The 23,021-nt window shown below is 39.4% G+C and overlaps 1 protein-coding gene across 6 annotated transcripts in view; it reads right to left on the bottom strand.

Moving 5' to 3' along the window:
- Positions 1 to 21,548, bottom strand: part of CCDC15 (coiled-coil domain containing 15) — a 47,216-nt gene extending 25,668 nt beyond the window's left edge. For 3 of the 6 annotated variants that reach the window (XM_020894963.2, XM_070457339.1, XM_020894961.2), the window contains exons 1-12: positions 21,265 to 21,548; positions 20,717 to 20,905; positions 18,333 to 18,482; positions 17,594 to 17,785; positions 12,772 to 12,885; positions 9,993 to 10,115; positions 7,778 to 7,894; positions 6,994 to 7,518; positions 5,950 to 6,069; positions 3,377 to 3,451; positions 2,953 to 3,075; positions 2,354 to 2,476 (exon numbers count right to left, since the gene is read on the bottom strand). In XM_020894963.2, the coding sequence (XP_020750622.2) occupies positions 2,354 to 2,476; positions 2,953 to 3,075; positions 3,377 to 3,451; positions 5,950 to 6,069; positions 6,994 to 7,518; positions 7,778 to 7,894; positions 9,993 to 10,115; positions 12,772 to 12,885; positions 17,594 to 17,785; positions 18,333 to 18,482; positions 20,717 to 20,896 (1,842 nt within the window). In that variant the 5' untranslated portion in view covers positions 20,897 to 20,905; positions 21,265 to 21,548. Of the gene's footprint in view, positions 1 to 2,353; positions 2,477 to 2,952; positions 3,076 to 3,334; positions 3,452 to 5,949; positions 6,070 to 6,993; positions 7,519 to 7,777; positions 7,895 to 9,992; positions 10,116 to 12,771; positions 12,886 to 17,593; positions 17,786 to 18,332; positions 18,483 to 20,716; positions 20,906 to 21,264 lie in introns of all 6 variants that reach the window. The other 3 variants (XM_020894957.2, XM_020894959.2, XM_020894960.2) reach the window with 3 other exon arrangements.
- Positions 21,549 to 23,021: the final 1,473 nt, after the last annotated feature.

The raw sequence follows: 23,021 nt of genomic DNA, 5'->3' as shown, positions 1-23,021 counted from the left end.
GCTACTCAATACTCAAAAAGAATCTAAAAAAGAATGCAGATATGTATATGCATGACTGAGTCACTTTGCTGTGACACCTGAAACTAATACAACATTGTAAATCAACTATAATCCAATAAAAATTAATTAAAAAAAAAAGAGGAGTGAGTCAGAAAAGTGGATTCCTTAATTCTGTGTATGAAATGGCACACACCCCAGAATCACCCCTGAGCTGTGCTGCCTGGGATGGACTTAATGGAGTATAAAGAAGGCTTTGAGAACTGAACTAACATTGGAGCTGCTGTTCACAGAAGATGAGAGAGAACTCGGAGCCTGAACTTAACCAAGTCAACTGCCTGCTAGAACAAAAAAAGGAACGTTCTTCAGAGGATTTTAACAAAAAGTCAGTCTCACATTATAATGTTCAAAACTGGACCCAGAAGAAAATCATGGAAAGTGAATCCAGAATATGGATCCAAAAAAAGACAACTCTAGGATGGGACATTCCTGGCAGTGCAGTGGTTAAGACTCCCCACTCCCAATGCAGGGGGCCTGGGTTTGATACCTGGTCAGGGAACTAAGATCCTGTGTACTACACAGTCAAAAAAAAAAAAAAAGACAATTCTTCCTCTGAGACTAGTAGAAACAGGTAAGAATGACAAAAGAGTAAATGGTCAAGGGAGTTATTTAATTATGGCCTCTTTTTTAATGAAAATCAGAAAGTATAGCGTTGCAAAAAGAACTTTATGGAATATTTAAGATTTGGAGTTATCAGTGTGGGCCATGTGTGAGGAAACTAACAAGTGGCAATTAGGAAAAACACTAAGCAGCACTGGGGATCCAGTAAAACCCTACGTATGAATGTGTATAAACCTACACCATTAAAGAGGTGTTTTTTTTTGTTTTTTTTTTTACAATAAACCTGGACTATTCAGGAGTCTGAAAGGTGAAAGGACTGATCTAGGATTTTCAGGGCTGGTGTGACAGAAGGACAAGAAGAGGAGGTTCTGACTATTAAAGTGGCACCCTGAATCAAACGGTCAGGATTAGGTACCCCTCTTCTTGCTCAGTTAATGGCCTATCCATTCTCTACCACTAATTACATTGCTTCATAATTATCGCTTATTTGCCAGTCTCTCTTCTTCAGACGATCTGAAATTTGAGTGCTAAGTCTTACTCACAGCTATATCTTTAATATTTAAAACCTAAACAATGGCTAACATCAAACTGGTGCTCAATAAACGTTTGATTGACTGACCAATTCTTTCTAAACAAACTTAGCAAGAGGCAAGCAGGTACTAGGCACCAAGCTAAAGGCTGTCCACACTCCAATAAACAAAACAGGTGCACTCTCTCTCTTCATAAAGCTTACAGACTGCTGGAAAACATGGAAGTAAGTAATTACCAACTGTCTTGTGTATAGAGAAGGAAACAGAATGCAGGGACAGAGGAAAAACACAAAAGGGGAGGAGGCCTAATCTTGGTAAGGTGATCAGAGAAGTTGAAGCTAAAACCTAAAGGATGAGAAGGGACCAGCTTCGCAAAGAAAAAAAGAGAAGCCTCTCAAAAAGGGGAAAAAAATATGCAAAGGACCGGAAGTAGAAAGGGCTTGCAGAATACAGAAATGGTGATGCAGAATAAAACACAACAGCCTTCCCTTAGGCCAACCTTAGACCCAAACTAAAAATAACAAAGAAGCTGCAGCTTAGTCTGAAAAGCTCAGCCCAAGTCCTTCTTTCTCCCTTTCTTCCTCCTTTTCTTTCTGCTCTCTAAAAGGACCAAGGGAAAATTTCTCTTTCTCTCTTTCATACATTCTAACAATGCTGGTTGCCTGAAGGCTCTGTTTCTAAAATAACAAAAAAACACGAGTTAAAAATTATGCAGACAGTGTAAAATTCTGATGGAAATTAAAAACTAGACTTCAGCCACAGGGAAATCTGAGTAGGCCAGAGTACCGTGACATTTTCTTGGAAAACATAACCCTAACAAGTTCCAGCCTAAATGTCTTAGTGATCCTGCCTTATGCTCTACCAGGCTCCTGATGGGGATCTAGTCCTGGCTGTTGGGTGCCAAGATCCTCCTGACCCCGACCCTTCAGAAACCACTTACTTCTTCCCTTCCCATAAAAGAAGAGACACTAAAAATACATCTTTTATAAGAGAATACACATGTAAAAAACACAATTTTCCCAACAGGCAACAAGTGTTTCTGACAAGACCCTAGCCTTCAGGGAGTAATCGTAGGTCAGGACAGGTTTCACACACCATGAAATAAACCAAGAACCTGCTTTTTGCTCAGCCTTACTGTTCCCAGCTCAGTAGGTACCTATGACCCTATCTAAATTCCACTGCTCACTCTCAACAGTCTGCTCTACCTGTCTTCTGCTAGAAGCCTCTCTCTGCTGCTTGGGTGCAAGATGCTGATGGCCATCCAGAAGCAAATTTTCCTGCCATCTTTCAGCTGTTCCAGCAGGTGGTTGCTGTATGGAGCATAAGCTCTGAAAGATACAAAGCGTTCACCAAATTGCATAAGTAGTGATATGATGTTGGTGAAAATACTTTAGGCTGCAGGGATAGCCCTGATGTAATCTAAACCTGTCAGAAGAATCTGATGCATTAGGGCATGAAAGCAGACACTACACTTCTTGCCACTACTATGGATCTTAACTGTATCTGCGAAGCAATCCTAAGTTTCTCTACTGGCAAAACAAGGATAGTAATAGCATCGATCTCCCAGAGTTATTTTGAGAGTTTAATGAGACAACGGATACAAAGTTCTAGAACCATTGTGGCTATGGTAAATGTTTAATGAATTTAAGCTGTTATTCATAATGATACTAATAACATTACTAATACTATTAATAAGAGATAACACTATCATCATTGCTTGCTAGCAGCGTAGCTCTGGCAAGCCCATATCAAACTCTCACTGATTGACTTTCTGCTGCTTACTCCTCACTATACTAAGGTCTACCTGCTCTCTGGCAGAGACTGGATCCTGGATGTCATGAATGACACATTCATAGTGCTCCAGAAATAGCTCCTGTCTCCATTTCTCATCTGTCACATTATGCGAGGCCTGCCCGTGGTTCCTGTGCTAAAAGAAAAGAAACCTTGAACAACTGTCCAAGAAGTAGCATCAGGCCAGGGCCCTAGCAAAAGCTGCAGTGAAGAGGCCAGAACCAGTCTCAACAGATCAGAACAGCCACAGAACAAGAGGACATTATACATTTGCCCGTTGTTACTGACCTTAACACTAAACCCCTGAAGCAGTTACGACTTTGCCCTGCCAATGTGGAATTCAATCCTAAGGAATCTACTATCACTTACTCCCCACTATATTCTGTTCTACTTACTCGCTTGGAAAAGCTAGGTCTTGAACACAGGGTGAGACATACCAACCACACTCCAGAAGCAATTCCTCTTCCAAGCTCCCATTTCTTGAAACATGAGGGTTGCTTAACACACTTGCTCTAATGGAACAACAAAATACAAAACTAACTGAGCAAAAGTAATAGGTTAGTAGTGCACACTTCACTGACAACCCCAAATAATGATACTAGGGGAGGATAATTTAACAAGTGTGTGCATGTGTGTATTTAATACAAAATTTCCAAACATATATCAAAGTAGAAAAAAAAATAGTATAAGGAATCCAAAGAAACCCATCACCCAATATCAGCAATTAGCAACATCATGTTTTTTCATATATCTTTTCTCCCACATTTTTCCTAGAGTATTTGAAAGCAAATCCTAGATTATTCTGGTTTTTTTTTTTTCCTTTTTTGCATGGGGTAACTCTTTATTCAACAACACATTTAGAATAAGATAAGGCAACAAGAAAATATCTTTAGAAAGTTGCCAACATTTTCTCAGGTGAAGCCAGGAAACAAGCTCGTGTCATCTCCCTTAAGGACGCCTACTCAATGTCCCCAATAATTCCACGCACAAACACTACCGGTGGTGCAGTCTGGGAAGTTCTGAGTGGCAAACAGCTTGTTTTGTTCATCATCATAATTAGTCTGCAAACTGGATGTCTGGCTTTGGTGTACTGCTTCAGCTGCCCAAGAGTAGAATTCCTTCAATGTACAGAAGACTAAATGTCCAAACCCAAATTTACTGAAGGACTTGAGTTTGCCAAGAACTATTTACTGACAACCAATCAATATTATATAAGTAAAATCTATCTCTTATTTGGCCCAAATGACAGACATATGCTTTGTCACCTGGACTTTCTTTAGATCTGACACAGTCTGAAACAACTGAAGACATCATACTCTTAGCCTAATGCCAGAAGCTTTAATTCTATGCAGCCTACACACAAGCTAGCTTGACAAGCTCTAGCCCAAATCTTAAGTAATCTCAGTTCAGTCACTCAGTCATCTCCGACTCTTTGCAACTCCATGGACTGCAGCACGCCAGGCCTCCCTGTCCATCACCAACTCCTGGAGTTTAATCAAACTCATGACCATTGAGTCGGTGATGCCATCCAACCATCTCATCCTCTGTCATCCCCTTCTCCTTCTGCCTTCAATCCTGCCCAGCATCAGGGTTTTTTCCAATAAGTCACTTCTTTGCATCAGGTGGCCAAAGTATTGGAGTTTCAGCTTCAGCAGCAGTCCTTCCAATGAATATTCAGGACTGACTTCCTTTAGGATGGACTGGTTGGATCTCCTTGCAGTCCAATGGACTCTCAAGAGTTTTCTCCAACACCACAGTTCAAAAGCATCAATTCTTTGGCACTCAGTTTTCTTTATAGTCCAACTCTCACATCCATACATGACTACTGGAAAAACCATAGCTTTGACTAGATGGAAATTCTTTGGTAAAGTAATATATCTGCTCTTTAATATGCTGTCTAGGTTGGTCATAACTTTTCTTCCAAGGAGCAAGCGTCTTTTAATTTCATGGCTACAGTCACCATCTGCAGTTACTTTTTCAGAAAGCAGACAGTGTTCCCACTGTCTTCTACTCTACCTGCTCTCCAGGGGGAGTGGGGTGGTCTTACATTTTAGGTTTAATACACTGATGACACCCCAGCGTCAATTCATCTTTCTTCTCGCATTAGAGATGACAGTTGCTTCAAAAATACATTTAAAAGAAACAACAAAAACAGGAAACATATCGTCTAACCGTGGCAACATGCTAACCTTAACACTCTGGGCTTCAGTGAGAACGCCAGGAAAATGGTACCACATGACGGTATTCTGATACATTTTAGTTTGAACGAACAAGGATGTTAAACTTTTAACCCAACTCTATAGATCTTAATTTTTTTCCCCGAAACATTCACAGAACAGTCTGACAACCCCCTCAAAATTTAAGTAATTTAGAATCCGCTAATTCCCCTACATTATTCATGTAAGAGCAGTATACCTGTGGGAACAATGCCTCACCAAAAGTTATAGCATAATCTTAATAAATTAAAATAGTTTGATTCCACAATAAGAATACAAGTGTGATTTATCAGCCTTCTGAATGACAGAACTGCTTTGACTGATACAGTCCACTAAACAAGGGTCTGATTATATATTTCACATTACCAGTTGTTGGAAATGTGTAAAATCCAGTTGCTTTATTTTCCATCTATCTCTTTTTTTTTTTTTTTGCAGGGTGGGGAGGAGGGGCACACCTCAGAGCATGTGCGATCTTAGCTCCCCAATCAAAGACTGAACTGCACCCCCTGCAGAGGAAGTGCAGAGTCTTAACCACTGGAATAGTGTTGTCGCTCAGTCGTGTCCGACTCTGTGACCTCATGGACGGTAGCCCGCCAGGCTCCTCTGTCCATGGGTTTCTCCAGGCAAGAATACTGGAGTGGGTTGCTACTTCCTCCGCCAGGGGATCTTCCCAACCCAGGCATAGAACCCAGATCTCTCGCATTGCAGGCCAACTCTTTACGGTATGAGCCACAACGGAAGCCCACTAGCCGCCCGGGAAGTCCCCCATCTATATCTTTTTGATTGAGCTCTACCTGATCTCTGATGGAGGCCTGGTCCTGAAGTTTAGGCGGCAGATACTGATAACTTGCCAGAGAAAAGTCTTTTCTCTTCTCACTCACCATATCACAATATGTCTCCTTGAAGCATACCTTCTAAAAGACAAAAAAGCATAAATTGTCAATTGTTCAATGGGAGTAACATGATAGAAATAATAGTCCAGGCTTTACTAGGAGCCTTACAGTAATTTTTTCAACTCCAGATAATGTGAAACAATATGGAATAAAACACAAACCGTACTTCTTGAAATCTATCTAAGAACAATCTTGGAAAGCTCCAAACTAAGCCCAAACAATGCAATTCCTCATGTTCTCTCCTTTTTCTGCTCTACCTTGCCACTGATGAAGGCCTCATCTTCATGCCTGTGTAAAAGATCCTGACAGATATCCACAGGAAACACCTTTCCCCGACTCCTACCTATCAACATTGATACTGCTGGCTTCAAATCTGCTTTCCAAAAAAGAACAAATATAAAATAGCAATTGTTCAGTTAAGAAACACAAGGTAATCAATAATACTTTAGGTTGCAGTGAGAATTCAGAAGTTAACTGAGGCCATCATCTTAGAGAATAAGTTAATACACTATACTCTATGCCACATAAGCTTAGCCACAGCCCTAAGTAATTTACTTCCTGTTGATCCCTTTCTTTTCCTCTTAGTCTAATCAATCTTTGCTGGAGGGCTGGCCTTGGGACCTGGGTTAAAAATACTGTTGGACACTTGTGGTCTACTCTTTTTTCCCATCTTTCAGCTCTCAAAACAGATGATAGCTGTGAGAAATACTTTACCTAATGAAGAAAGTTTTTTTTAAAAGTAAATTGTCCAGACAGGGGTAATATGTTGCTGCTAAGAATTTTAACACTTAATAAGAATGCTGGACATGTGAGAAATCAATCAGGCAAGTTATTTTTTCCCCAACTATGACTCTCTAAATCAGTTGCAATAGTTCTTGCAAATCCCACTACAAGCCTTAACATGCTTATTTCTTTTTGTTGTATCTTCTTTCCACTTTATTTTACCTGATCGCTGGGTAGAAAATCCTGGTCCTGACATTTGTGTTGAATATTCTGGTCTTTGGGGAGAACACGCTGGTCTCTGGGTAAAACACACTGGTCTTTGGGTAGAAAATCTTGGTCTTTGGGTAGAAAATCCTGGTCCTGACATTTGGGTAGAACATTCTGGTCTTTGGGGAGAATGTGCTGATCTGTGGGTAGAAAAGTCTGATTTCGGAGTGGAAAATCTTGTACTTCCAAGGCAATATCCCCATCTTCTAGTCCAATAGTTTGGTGTTTCAGCATAACACTCTTAGTTTTTGTCTTAACGGCCTGGGCTTTGGGCTCAACAGTGTGGCCTTCCAGATCGATGTGCTGGGTACTGAGCCTCGGCTCACAGCGCTGGGCTTCCCACTCAACATCGAGGACACTTGTCAAATCCCCCTGGGCTTCTGGAAGATAATCCTGGGCTTCCGGCAAAACATCCTGATGTAACTGCTTTACTTCTTCCTCTTCCATCACATCAGATAGCGGGGTTTTGAACTGTACTTTCTAACAGTGAACAGAAACATTGAATATAGAATGCCGAGTAGCAGTAACACTCAGGTTTTCTGTGAGATTCCTAAAATAATCTTAAAAGGATATGGTAGTCAAACAAATTACTAAGATAAAATGCAAAATTACAGTCTTTGCTCAACTCAACAGAACCTGAATCTACAATCCCAAACCAGGCACAAGAATACCAACAGCTCAAGTCCAAATCATAATTACTTTCATTTCTATTATACCATCTCCCTTCCCTCTGCTTTACCTGAACTCTGCTGAAAGGTATATCTTTGTCTTCAGAAAAGAGATCCTCCTGGTCCCCCCAAGACAAATGCTTTTTCCCTTTCTTATCTATCATAGCAGATGAAGATTCCTCAGGTTCCTAAAGAACATACAAACAAAAATGGAAAAACAAACAAACAAATGTATCTATTACAGGTAGAAACAAGAATGCATGTAAAAGAATCAAGTTAGAATTCTTCCTCACACTATATATAAAAAATAACTCCAAATGGATTATAAGAGCTAAAATTATAAAATTCTTAGAATCTAACACGTAGAATTAAGCAATGGTTTAATAGATACTACACCACAGCACAAGCAGCAAAAAGATAAATTAAGACTACACCAAAACTAAAAATTTTGTGCTAAAAAATGATAGCATTAAGAAAGTGAAATGAATATTTACATTGATGACAATGTTGATGGAATTTCATTGTTACATTGATGGAATGTCAGTCTTGTAAATATGGTTTTGGAAACAGAAATTTTTTATTGTTTTAAAAAGATTTGTATTTTGGTAATTTTCTTTTGATGAATTGGTGGAGAGTCGTTTGAGGGCCTTTAAACCGCTTACAAAAAGGTGGGATTTTTGCATAGTGGATAAAATGAGTAATTGAAAATGTGTCCATAGAAATTAAAGGTAAGTGGGGTCTTTGCGAGTTGAGGAGTAGTTTTAATGTAGAAAGATATATTTACAAATGAGTCTAAAATTTCAAAAGAATTGGAGAAAAAAATCTATTATGAGAATAAAGCGGTGACATGGTTAATTTGGAACTTTTGTTCTTGCACCAATAAAGGAAGGTACCCCTATAAAGAGGCTTCTCGCACATATACATAAAAAAAAAATGAAATAACAACCCAGAGAATGGGAGAAAATACTTGCAAATCATGCAACTTTAGGGATTTGCATTCAGAATATATAAAGAATTCTTGTTATTGTTTATTCACTAAGTACAGTCCGACCCTTTTTGCAACCCCCTGGACTGTAGCCCGCCAGACTCCTCTGTCCATGGGATTTCCCAGCAAGAATACTAGAGTGGGTTGCCATTTCCTTCTCCAGGGGATCTTCCCAACTCAGAGATCAAAGCTGTCTCCTGCACTGCAGGTGGATCCCTTATCGCCGAACCACAGGGAAGCCCAAAGAATTCTTACAACTTGATAATAAAAAGACAACACAATTTAAAAATGGCACTACATTTGAACACAGATTTTTCTTCACGAGAGATAATCAAATGGGCAATAAGCACATGAAAAGATACTCACAACCACTTGTCATCAGGAAAATACAAAGTGAAAGTATGGTGAGATACCACTCCAAGCCTACTCAGGAGGCTATGAAAAGATGGGCAACAACAAGGACTGAAGAGGACGTGGACACCCGGAAGCCTCATATGTTGCTAATGGAAGACAGCTTGACAGTTCCTCAATATATTAGGCACAGAGTTACCATGTGACCCAGAAATTCCATAACTAGAGAAACAAATGTTCACACAAATACATGTAACTGCTTATAGCACAATTATGCATAAAAGCTAAGTGGAAACAATCCAAATGTCTATTAACTGATGAATGGATATACCAAGTATAATATACTGATGTACTGATACATGCTACAAGGTGGATGAACTCTGAATACATTAAGCAAAGTAAAAGAAGTCAGTCGCAACAGCCCCATTTTATGTTATTCCATTTATATGACACACACATTTACATGAAATGCCCAGAATAAGCAAATCTACAGAGACAGAAAGTACTTTAGTGGTTGTTTAGTACTGGGGATAGAAACAGGAAGGGACTAGGGAGTGATAGTTAGTGGGTACAGTGTTTGTTTTAGGGACAATGAGAATCTTCTGAATTAGACTGTAGTGATGGTTGCACCATCCCCCTCCAGTACTCTTGCCTGTAAAATCCCACGGACAGAGAAGCCTGTCAGGTTACACTCCATGGGCTTGCAAAGAGTCAGACATGACTGAGCGACTTCACATGATGGTTGCACAATCCTGTGAATATACCAAAAACTCTGAAGGGTACACTTTAAAGTGGGTGAATTGTGTGGTATATGAATTGTAGCTCAATAAAACCGTTAGAAAAAAAAATTATTGGATATTATAATCCTAATACTTAAGTCCATCCTTAATTATGTATGGTTAGTTCTAACAGGGTGTCTATTTACCCCTCTACTCTTTATATTTACCTACCTGATCATCCATAAATTTCTGGTAATCTGCAGGAGTTAAAAGACCTTGATGGACCTCCAAGGGCAGTTCTCCTCTTATGCCTATATTTATCCTGGTAAATGATGGCTTCCTACAAAGTGCTTTCTGCAAAAAAGAAAAATTAATACAAATACAAACTGTTATGAACAATATGCTCATAATACTAAGTGGAGTTTTTGTGAAATATCTGATACAATCTTAGCAGGTAACAGTAATCTAATACAGAATAGAGAGTTCAAGTATACAAACAAAATATTTACGTAACAAACGTTAGGAGTGAAATAAGATGATAGAAGAATATTTTAACTTACTTTACAATTTGCCCCTATCCTAGCTAGTAACAACTTCAGAAGGCTTATAATTTTGTCTTGGTGATCTAACAGTGTGGGCAAACAAACCTATCTTCTACGTGTACCTTTAAATCTAGTACAACAGTAACAACCAGACAGATTCTAATGTCAGTAAAAATAAGTCTAACAAGCAAATGAAACCAGAGCTCAACTGGGTTATAGGTGGTTCTCCTTTCTGACTGGCAGATTCCTCCTGCTCATAATTGAGTGGGTGGAAAACTGTTCAGATTTAAAACAAAGACTACATACTCGATAGAAAAATTTCACTGTCAATTATATGGCATAGATTTGTTTGTGGTACTTTACCTGAAATAGCACATGCATTCTTTGAAAGCAAGCAGCTATCCAGAGTCATCATCATTATCATAATGAACTACACTTAAATGGCACCTTTGACGTATAAAATTGGTTTATACAAGGATTTTATGTCAGACTTAACCTCCTCCCTTCTACTGGATAATTACTTCAGTCAGACCTAGGAACAGTACTCTTCCTGGAAAAACACCAATTGAAAGGTTTGAATATGTTCGGCACAATATAAAGTTATCAGTCTCCAGGATCTGGTCATCCTTCTTTTTCTGGTTTAAATAAACTGGGTCCAACCATCTCCTTTTAGCAGTACCGGGAAGTCAGTCTTATGGACCAAAACTTCAGTACTGCCAAATCTGTGGAAGAGGTATGAAAATTGTCGAGAAACCAAGTCAAGAATTTAGTTACAAAAGAAACTCGGTCTTGAGTCACAACAATGCAATCCTAGAGGTAACCACACTTAATGCATATAAGATGGAATGCAATATTAGGCACACCCATGCCTACTTGCTTTTTATATGTAATTATGTGTGTCAGTCACTTAGCCATGTCCAACTGTTTGTGACACATGGACTGTGGCTCACCAGGCTCCTCTGTCCATGGGATTCTCCAGGCAAGAATACTGGAGTGGGTTGTCACTTTCATCTTGAGGGGATCTTCCTGACCCAGGGATCAAACCCGGGTCTCTTGCATTGCAGGCAGATTCTTTACCATCTGAGCTACAGGGAAGTCCATATTTAAATATATGTTTCTTAATTATCACTATAGAGGAAGTATTCTACTGACTACAAACACAGAGGTGTGTCTTTGATGGTTGCTGGTTGCACTGAGATACTTAAGGTAAAAATACAAAAATAAATACAAACATACATGTAATCTAGGAAAATGTAAACAAAAAAAAAATACCAATTAGGTAGAAAAACTGAGAGAGAACTAAACAAGAGACAGCTGATAAAGGTACCAAAAAAAGTAAAAAAAGACTGATTAATGATCCATTTTATCGATGCTACCTATCAAAACTTGAAACTATTGCCAAAATTAAGTAAACACAGGGAAATATATGGGTTTAGGATCCAAATTTGTGAACATGGAAATAGGGAGACACCAAAACAATTTAATAAGCATAGCTTTAAATATTCTTTTAAATCTAACTTAATATTTAGGTTCCAATTTGATCTAACTTTATTCTACAGCTTTTCTCACTGCAATCACAGTCTTTATTTTCACTGTGGTAAAATATATACCAGGAAAAATATACACTAGGGACGTCCAGAAAGTTATTCTATATTTTGAAACAAAAGAATTTCTTTCTGGACTTCCCTGGTGGTCTAGTGGTTAAGATTCCATGTTTCTACTGCAGAAGGCACAGGTTCAATTCCTGGTCAGGGAAGTTCTTCATGCCGTTTGGTATGGTGAAGAAAAAAAAAAAATCCAAAAAACTAAGAGAATTTCTTTCTTTTTAAAAAATGCCATTGACCTCTTCCTTCCTGATTAAAATTTAAAATATATACATTATGGAAAATTTCTATGATTTAAAAAAAAAAAAAGAAAAAAAATCACTTGTAATAACACTACCCAGAAATAATCAGCATGAACTTCTTGGTCCATTTCTTTTCAGGCCTTTGTCTATGCATATAGCATTCTCTCCCCATCTCGATATTTTGCTTTACACTTATCATTGGAAATAATATTCTGCATTTATGTGCTTGTTTAAGAATATGCTTCCCTACTAGCACAGGAGCTCCTTGAGACATCTTTTCACCAGTGTTAAGTTCTGCTTCTAGAACAATGCCTGGCAACTACAGGTAGTCCATAAATATTTATTGAATGAATGTTTTAAATGGAGCTTATACTATATCTAATTTTATATCCTACTTTTTCCACTTACCTTTATATCACAAACACTTTCCCTAGGCTTCAAATATCCTTTGAAAGCATGATATTTTTGATAACAGCTATATATGGATATATCATGTTTGTAGACTACTTCCTACTATTGGAAAATTAAAGTCATTTCCAATTATTTTTTAGTTCTAAACAATGCTGAGATATAAATTAATCTTTATCCTACTTTTTACCTGTATTTTTAGAACTTAAATTACCTCCTGGGTGGGAAAGCTTTTCTTTATATCATCTGTAAACTCTGGTGCATCTTTCTGATTCACAGTTTTAAATGATGCCAGCCGATGACGTGCTTGTTTCATGCTTTGACTAAGCTGCCAAGGAAAGGGGAAAAAAAGAAAACAAAAACAGGCTAAAGTCTTAATATCAAATTCACTAAGTGTTCCAACAGGAAAACAGGCCCCTATTATTAAAAAATGCCAGAGCTGAGACCAGAGGATTACCTGCAAAGAAGACTTTCTGATGTGCTGATAAGCTTTTACAACACTGTTTTTATTATCCTAAGAGACTGCATTTCATAACTTGATTTAAGTGCTGTTACTCAAATCATTTTTTTAATAATGTATGCTTTATATTAAGTAAGTACACAAAAATATTAGAACCTAAAGATCTGAATTTGGAAATGATTCAGCAGATATATTCTTTACCTTCTACCTATCTTCTTAATAAAGAGTTATTTCTTCAACTGGTCCTTGCATGCCTGATCACTTTTATCACTCCTAGTCCCCTAAAATTGTTTTTTCTTATTTACATGGGTTACTTCTTCACCTGTAACATTTGAAGACTGTACTTACTTGTCTTTTCTCAAATGTCACTTCTTCCAGGAAGCCTTCCTACATTAATTTAGAATACAAATTCAAACATCTCAACAGAATCAATTTGTTTCAAGTACTCTAGACAACAATTAGTAATAAATATTAATATTAAATATGTTAATTTTGTGTTTATTCCTTATTTCTACATAGCAATTTCAGTAAGCACATACTTTGATTTATTTTTCAGGGAAGCACTGCCTATTTTACACTTCCCATATCTGCACAGAATGTTCCTTTAAGGAAAATCCAGGAAAACATATCCCTATACTATTCAGTGAAATTATGGCAAAGCCAGGACCAGTTTCAACCCATCCAGTGAAAGTTTAATGACATCATTTCTCCCTTAAAGGGAAATAATGATTATGGTTTACAGATATAAATAACAAATATTTTTTTATATTTACTAATAGTGACTAGAGATGAAAATTCTCTTGTTACCAGTCCAGTTTCCTTACAGCATATTATCTCTGTTTTGACTTTGCTTCTAAGAAGGGCTATACCTCTAGCCAGAGAAACCAGCTTGAAACATTATAATTTACTCTATTAAAAGGAGGACTTTTAATTTAGTTAGAGTAGAGTAGCTAAATTTAGTTAGTAGAGTAGCTAAAGGGGTCAAGATAGAGTTAATCACAATGCAAAAAGACACAGTATATTTGCAGTTGAAGTTACAAAAAAATACAGAGCCACGAACATGCCTGCTTTAACTCATTGTCAGGTATGACAGACATAACTGCCCTGTATAATGGGACCAAGGATGCAAAATACTTGGTGCGACAGATTTAAAATAAGAGTTACTTACGTATTCTTCATTTTCCATCAAGTCCAACCTCTATTAGAATCGCAGATTGATTTTAGTCCTTTAAGCAGGATATTTCAACTGGTCCAGCAATTGGACTATACCTAACATTCAGTTTCTCTGTCATTAAATCAACCCAAAAGCCCTTTCAATGACCTGCTATGAGGATGTAGTATGCTGAATAACAGTCACGCAAAGATATCAAGAGGCTTCCCAAGTGGCGTCAATTGTAAAGAACCCATCTGCTAATGCAGGATGTACAAGAGATGTGGGTTTGATTCCTGGATCAGGAAGACACCCTGGAGAAGAGTGTGGCAACCCACCCAGTATTTTTGTCTGGAGAATCCCACAGACGGAGGAGCCCGGCAGGCTATAGTGCATGGTGTCCCAAACAGTTGGTCACAACTGAAGTGACTTAGCTCGCACACAAAGGTATCAGGTCTTAATTCCTTAGACTTGCAATTGTTACTTTATAAAGAGAAAGGGCCTTTGCACATGTGATTAAGTTGAGGATCTTGAGATGATCTTGGATTATCTAGACCAACACTAAAAGCCATCACAAGTGGTTTTTATAAAACATATTAGATATGAGGAAAACCAGACGTACAGAAAAGGTGATGTGAAAATGGAGCCAGAGATTAGTCTGATGTGGCCACAAGCAAAGGAATGCCAGCAGACACCAAAAGCTTGAAGAGTCAAAGAAGAAATTTTCCCTAGAATCTGTGGAAGGAGCATATCCCTGCAGACACCTTGATTTTGGCTCAGTGAAACTGATTTTGGAATTCTGGTCTCCACAACTGTGAGAGAAAAAGTTTTTGTCATTCTAAGCCATTAAGTTTGTGGGCTTACAAATTCCCCATTTGTTAAATGTTCATATAACAAATTATGTAAAATGAACAGGCATACAAAGAGGCTAAAGGAGTTTTAAGTATGCCAAAGTTGTGGAGCTGTGTTGATGAGAATACCAGTTCGTAGAAGAAAAGTAAGTAAAGAAGAGAGAACACATGTAGTGACAACTGTCCCAGTTTGACTGGAACTGTCCCAAAGGAGTTACCGCTTTGGACACTATCTCACTGTCTAGTTCTTAGTGACATCTAGTGGACAGAAAGTGCAACAGAAACAGTAAGATTTAAAAAAAGTTGAGCTACTATTGCCATGGATTGCATAAGCAAAAGTTTATAGGCTTAGAGTAGTTTAAGTCACTGAATACTCCTCAGTAGCTCATCTTATTTTAAGAAAAAAACAGGGTCGGGACTTCCCTGGTGGTCTAATGGTTAGGACTCCTTGCTTCTACAGCAAGCAGCATGGATTTGATCCCTGGTCAGGGAACAAGAAGATCCCACAAGCCCCAAGGCCCAGCCCAAAAAGGGAAAAAAAAAAAAAAAACAGGGTATAAAAACTTTTATATTCTAGACTTTTTACTGTTCCTATCTTAAAATTCTTTTGAATTTACCAATGCAACTCAGTTTACCAGTTGAAAATATACAGCTCAATTCCACCTCCTCCAAGAATTCTTCCCCAACTATTTCTTTACAATTAAAACATTTTTGAACTTCCACTGCACAAATTTATCACCAAATGCAGCAAATATTTCCATATTTTAACCAACAGATTAGGAGTCTGTTAGCTTTGTATCTCTACTTGGAAATGTAAACACATGAAAGGTCCTATTTCACATATCATTAGTAACCCTACAATGCTTAACAAACGCTGTATATTCAAATATCTGTGGACTGATGTGTCCTATTTAAGTATTATACAGATGAAGTACAATCCTCAATACAATGGGATTTATAGCTACAAGCACCATGAAAGCAAGGGCTGTGTCTGTCTCGGTCAATGTTTTATCCTTTGTACTTTATGCAGTGCCTGGCTCAATAAATACTGGCTCGGTAAATTGTTCATAATATTTAAAAGAAAATAAAAAATGACCACTACAAGCCAAACAATAACAAGAAAAGTCATAGTCTGGGAAAGAGAAAAAAATCTTTTTAAAAAGTATCTCAACACAACATGTACTTATAATAAAGCTTTCTCTATTTATCCTAACAGCACAAAAAGATTTGCTCCACATTTATGACCAAGCATGTTAGCATCACACAACTTTTATTTTCACATAATCATAATTTTCCACATTTTTTTCCCTCCTCTTACTAACCCTTTGGATTACATTTTAAAAGGATAAGATAGGAGAAGGAAATGGCAACCCACTCCAGTATTCTTGCCTGGGAAAGTCCATGGACAGAGGAGTCTGGCGGGCTGAGGTCTATGGGGTTACATGACTGAGCATACATGCATGAGGAGGGGGGAGGGACATGGGCTAGTAGCAATAAACTGGTAGAACTAAATAAAATAAAATAAAATAAAATTATAAGATGAAGGATTATTCCCACAACCAAGTTGAAGAACGTGATCAACTGAACAAAAGCCAAGGTACACTAAGTAGGGTGGGGGTGCTGATTAGATGGCGTCAAGTGACTTGAGTGGATGGAGCTGTTCATGGTGGTTAATTTTTAAATATTAGGTATACAAAGTGAATCACTGAAAAGTTATATTAAAAACTTGTGAGTACGTCAATTTAGAGTTTACTTATTATTACTTGACTTGCAGATCAATTTATTGTGATAATCAGATTGAGGGACAGAAAAAAGAAACAAAAACAATCATTGAAAGTCCCATATATGTACTGAACCTTTGTGCAATAGAGGTTAGGAGTCATTTTTGTCCGTATGCTACGAACTGAGAGTCACTTACCCATAACAACTTAAGTATAATTGGAAAATCTACATTCCTTGACTTAAAGTTCTTTCTCATAAGTTTTGAACTCTAATACTTTGGTATCATAAGTGTCCAATCAATAAATAAAAATTTTTGTTGCTGTTGTTCAGTCACTAAGTCATGTCCAACTCTTTGCAACCCCATGGACTACAGCACTTCCCTGTCCTTCACAATCTCCTGGAGTTTGCTCAGACTCATGTCCATTGACTCAGTGATGCTATCCAACCATCTCATCCTCTATCTCCCCCTTCTCTTCCTGCCGTCAACCTTTCCCAGCCATCAGGGTCTTTTCCAATGAGTTGGCTCTTCACATCAAGTGGCCAAAGTAGTGGAGCTTCAGCTTCAGCATCAGTCCTTCCACTGATTCAGGGTTGATTTCCTTTAGGATTGTCTGATTTGATCCCCTTGCTGTCTAAGGGACTCTCATATAATTTTAAATATAAATTTAAAATATATATTAAAAATAAACATCATCCCATTAATCTTCACTTTACAAAGGTAAAAAGGGGGGGGAGGTGATAAAAGTTGAAGTTGATGTGACACCTCCTAATCTCTACATCATAGGCCAGGTATGTCATATATCTAAAAAAAAGAAAAAAACCAGAGACATAAATTAAATGAATATGTACTTACAGCCTGGGCTTGTTGTTGGAACAGTTCATTCTGATTCTCTCTGTCTTCTATTCCACCCTCAAGCATCTGGGGAGGAGGCAATCTGGCACTTCCAATAGCAGCATTCAAATTGCTAGGAAAAACGCTCGTTCTTTTAGGAGTTAAGTGTGCTGGATCTGAAGAGTGCATGGCTATAGAGCCTTCCTTCTCTGCCTATACGAAGGAAGAATGAGTGAGATTCCTCTAGTGAGACTGATTCCCCCCAGCCCAGTATAACCAACTGATATCTACAAGCAGCCCAAAAGTCTTAAAACCGGGTTTGGGGAGAGGGATGGGAAATTTTAGTTGACAAAGAAACTAACATTTACCAGGCACCTACTAGGTGCTAATAATCTATCTATATTATCTAATTCTCAAAACAACACTGTGAGACAAGTACTAAGTCCCCACTTCACAGATAAAGAAACCATAGCTGAGAGAATTTAAGCACTTCGCCCAAGGTCACATAGCTAATAGGGAGCAAAGCCAAACCCCAACCCAAACTCTGACATTATTTATAACTATTTGGTGAAAGCAAGAGGTCGTCAGAACAACACAGGAAAACAGAAACAAGTTTCTCTGCCTACAAATCTACTGCCCTCACTAGTTAATGAAACAAAGCCTGGGATCAAGAAAGGTGATTCTGTTATTTCCTAATTACATTTCCCAAAACAAACACATGTTCCATCCAATCTTTACTCAGGCTCACTTTTGAACTTACAGCTTCATAAGACCTCTGAAGTTGTTGCTTTTTTCTAAGCCTGATTTGCTGATTTACTCTGCTTTTGACTTGTCTCTGAAAACGCTTCAGAGCTTCTTGTTTCTTTCTTAGCTGCTCCTTCAGTTCTTCTTCAATTATATATGCTGAAGTCTTTAAAGATGAAAGATAGAAAATAAATTTAATGTCCCACTAGTTTTGCCTACTGTAAACACAAAGTGGTCAGGATACAATCCCGAAAAAATAATTCAGTTCTATAATCCAAAATTCCCTGTACAGTGAAGAAGGTCACAGTAGTTCAGAGCTGATAATCTAGACATAGCTGTGCTGTGCTTAGCTGCTATGTCATGTCCGACTCTTTGCGACCCCATTGACTATAGCCCACCAGGGTCCTTTGTCTATGGGGATTCTCCAGGCAAGAGCACTGGAGTGGGTTGCCATGACCTCCTCCAGGGGATCTTCCCAACCCAGGGATTGAACCCAGGTCTCCTGCATTGCCGGCAGATTCTTTACCATCTGACCCACAAGGGAAACTCAAGTGAGTACCAAGAACTTAAACCAAATCACAAACTAAAACTTAGAACCTGTGAGCACAAAAATCAAATCTTAATTTTTCATGTACTGAGAACTAAAAGTATCTTCATTAATTCTTAATGAAGCAATTCAAACCTATCTTGTTTCAGTTTCTAAAGTGAGTAAAACAGTCCACATATACCAGAATGCTCGACTTCCCTGGTGGCTCAGATGGTAAAGAATCTGCCTGCAAGGCAGGAGACCTGGGCTCAATCCCTGGATCAGGAAGATTCCCTGAAGAAGGGAGTGGCTACCCACTACAACATTCTTGCCTAGAGAATTCCATGGACAGATGAGCCTGGTGGGCTAATAGTCCATGGGGTTGCAAAGAGTTCTGGCATGACTGAGAAACTAACATTAACATATCAGATGGCTCACCACTCACCCACCATGTGCTATTATAAAATGAGAATTCTGCTGCATTTTTAACCGAGCATGCCCTTCCTGTCATCTCCACCTAGAAAAGGCTTACTCAGTCTCCAAGAACATCCAATACCCTCCTGTTACCTCTCATTCTTGGAGAAGGAAATGGCAACCCACTCCAGTATTCTTGCCTGGAAAACCCCATGAACAGAGGAGCCTGGACAGTCCATGGGGTCCCAAGAGTCGGACACAACTTAGTGATTACACCACCACCACCCACCACCTCTCATTCTTACTAACATTGAGTACAATAATTCTTAACTCCCTATTAGATTATGAATCCTTTGAGGGCAGGAAATGTATTTCATTCTCCTTTGCTTCCCCTACTATAACGGAGCCTAGAATACAAAAGTACTCAAGATTTATATAAAGCTTAATTCCAAAACAATCTGGAACGTTTTATTACATTTGAGTCCTTGATCATTGTTCACTTCCTCTAAGTGCTCTGAATGGCAAAGAATGAAAATAGTAGTAGTCACCATGATTAAAGATCTATTAGCATAAGCACTTTAACTTCTATCACTGAATCCTCAAAACTAGTTCTAATACTAGGTATTCTTATCTCTTACATGAAAGATGAGGAAACGGGCTCAGAAACATTCATCTTTAGTAGCAGCCAAAGATCCTACAGCTGGCAAGTAGCAACGCTAGAACATTCTCTGACTCCAACACTTATGCCCTATACTGTATTGCTTTTCTCTGGACTAAGTCTCTCTTCCATAAGGAACTGCCAAATTAAATAAACCCATCATACCTCCTGTCTATCCCTTCTTCTAACACAGTGATACCAAATTCTGAGGGGTGCCTCAAATTATTTCACAGTCTTTAAATTCTCAAAATCAAGTGAATTTAAGTTCCAATTAAAATTATGAATTCCAAGAAATCTGTCCCATAAACTATTCTAGAACATATGTACCAGAGAGTAGAATGTACAAGTATCAATGAATAATTAGGCAACACACTTCCAAAGGAGAGATATATATATATATCAAGTCTGGACAAGTGACTCAAGTTAACTCAAGACCAGACAAACTGAAGCCACCCGCGCCTATTTTCTTAACTTCCATTGTCTGTCTGCCCTCTTTTGCCCTCACCTTGAGATTACCAAACATTTTCCTTAAGTGCATGACTGGTTCCAAATTGTGGCTCTCAAGTGTAAACCAAAGATAAGAGTGTACCACATTTTAGAAACAATTAAACATCTTAGTATGATAATTTAATTAACAACTACGTATTTGTTCAATAACCCTAAAGCAAAAACGTAACTATTTATGACAGAATACAAACAGCATCCTCAGACTGCTTATGCGAGCACAAGGAATTAGGGAAGGCTAATAAAAAGAAAGATGGGAGAAGAAACCCCACCACATTGGCATCAAACTGACACTCACAGCTGCCGGGACTTCTGAACTATCTGGCGGGGCAGGCTCCACCCAGGCCCCAACGGGTACTATAGCCTGGTTCCTCTCAGCCAGCACTGCCAACACGTCCTTGCTCTTCAAGGGGTTTAAAGCCAGGGGCAACTTTGTGGTATTTCGAGGCTTCTTGAGGGGGGCCATACTTCTTGGCATCTATGACTCCTGGTTAGAAGAGAGGAAAAGCTCAATATCTTCAAACGACCGCCTTAAAAAACTCAATTCCTTAACACCTGTGCCAGACTCCTGAAAAGGAGTGAAGCCTTGCAGGAGGCAGTAGTCTGACAAAGATTCCGGCGAAGGAAGGAAGGGGGAAAAGAAAGGAAGAGGGACGATACAAATAAAGTGTTATAAAGGAAGGAAATGTTTCAGGATCGCCCTCGAAAAGCAACACGGAGGAGCGCGGGGAAAAAATAAGAATCTGATTAAGGAAACTGTGCCATTGAGGCACAGCGACAAGGGAAAGGGAGGAAAGAGCATAGCAGCGGGAGGGCGATGGGACTGGGAGGGTGCGGGGTAAGAACCTGGGTCTGAAGCCGAAACTTCAAATAATTGGTATCCGGTTATGGGGCCAGCGCTGAACGCCGGGGAGTCCCGGACCAGAGAAAAGCCTGTTTCTCAGGCCTCAGGTCACACTCTGGCTGAGACTGCACCGGCCTAGTAGTATCGATCGCAGCTGGCCACAACTCAAGCTAACATGGATACTAAGGTAACTACCGCCAGTAAACCGCCGCTTTGGAGAAACCCGCGTCGCGCTGCCCCACCCCGCCCTTCGGCGCCCTCATATCCGCCTCTACCGGGCTTACGTCATCTCCCGGGACTGGGAAAGCGTGAGGGGCGGAGTTAGCGCTCCAGATGTGCGTCACCTCCGCTTCGTCTCGCTGAGTGGGTGGGGCTTGTGAATGCTAATAGAATGGGTGCGGCCGGGGTGACTTCCCCCCGGCGGCTGGGAAACGGGCCAGCAGAAATGTTGGTTTGCCGGCGGTGCCTCGAATATCCCAGCGCCGGGGATGTCCGGCATCTTCAGGCAAAGGAATACGTTGGGCTGAAAAGCAGGTTGACTGAGCGGGTTGTTGATAAGTCGTATCTGACTTTTGCGATCCCATGGACTGTAGCCCGCTAGGCTCATCTGTCCGTGGGATTTCCTAGGCAAGAGTACTGGAGTGGGTTGACATTTCCTTCTACAGGGGATCTTCCCGACAGCGGGGATCGGACCGGGTATCCTCCTTAGCAGGCGACTTCTTTATCACTGAGCCATTAGAGAAGCCCATAACTGGGCGGGTCAGGGGCCTAATAGAAGGAAGCACAGGAAAAGGATGGGCGAAGGCGGGCCTGGCAGGGCTTCCTTCAGGAACGAACTAAGCCAGCAGCTGAGACCATAAAGAATCTGCCTGTACTCGGGAAGAATCCCTGGGTCGGGAAGATCCCCTGGAGAAGGAAATGGCACCCACTCCAGTATTCTTGCCTGGAAAATCCCATGGACAGAGGGGCCTGGCGGCCTACAGTCCGTGGGGTCCCAAAGAGTTGGACAGGACTCAGCAACTAACACTTTTCAAGCCAGTTGTAAATCATGCTGATCCTTTGTTCACCTCCCTACATTAGGAGTGCTATTTCATACATGTTCTTATACATAAATATGGTCTCCCTGTCTGCTCCAAGCTTTAGTATAATCCAGGGACGCTTCATTATCCCTGTGAGATACCCATTCATTCGTTCGTGTAACTTACAATTGAGAGATTTTTATATACCAGTACTGTTTTAGGCACTGGAAATGTATAGCAGTGAACAGAACATAAATATCCCTTGTTCATGGGAGTGACAATGAGAAATACCAAAATAGACTCATGAATAAGTAAACAAATGTGTCTGGGTGATGAGCATTGTAGATTAAAACCTGAGGATGAGGATAAAAAGTGTGTCGGATGGTAGGGGAGATGAAACTTTAGATAGGATGACCAGAGAAGGCTTCACTGAGGTAATTTTGAGCAAAGACTCCAATGCAAATTTCCATGGAATAATGAAACACTCTAATTTTCACTGGAGAGCTTTCTAAAAGTTCAGACAAAGTGAACTGCAAGTATAATCACTCCAGAGTGGGTGCCTACCTGGCTGAGAACCTGAGCCCTGGGGCTTCCTCACATTAAACAGACTGGGAAGAAGAGGGGAATGCAAAGAGATTGGAAGGATCAGCCAGTAAGCCTAGGAAGAAAACCAGGAGTGTGTAATACTTTGAAGAAAATATTTTATTGAAGAGGAATTTAACCTGTGTTAAATTCTGATA

The sequence above is a fragment of the Odocoileus virginianus genome, chromosome 28, assembly GCF_023699985.2.
Source record: "Odocoileus virginianus isolate 20LAN1187 ecotype Illinois chromosome 28, Ovbor_1.2, whole genome shotgun sequence".
Taxonomy (NCBI): domain Eukaryota; kingdom Metazoa; phylum Chordata; class Mammalia; order Artiodactyla; family Cervidae; genus Odocoileus; species Odocoileus virginianus.
Note: the sequence above shows the minus strand (reverse complement) of the source record. Positions and strands in the feature narration are given on the sequence as shown.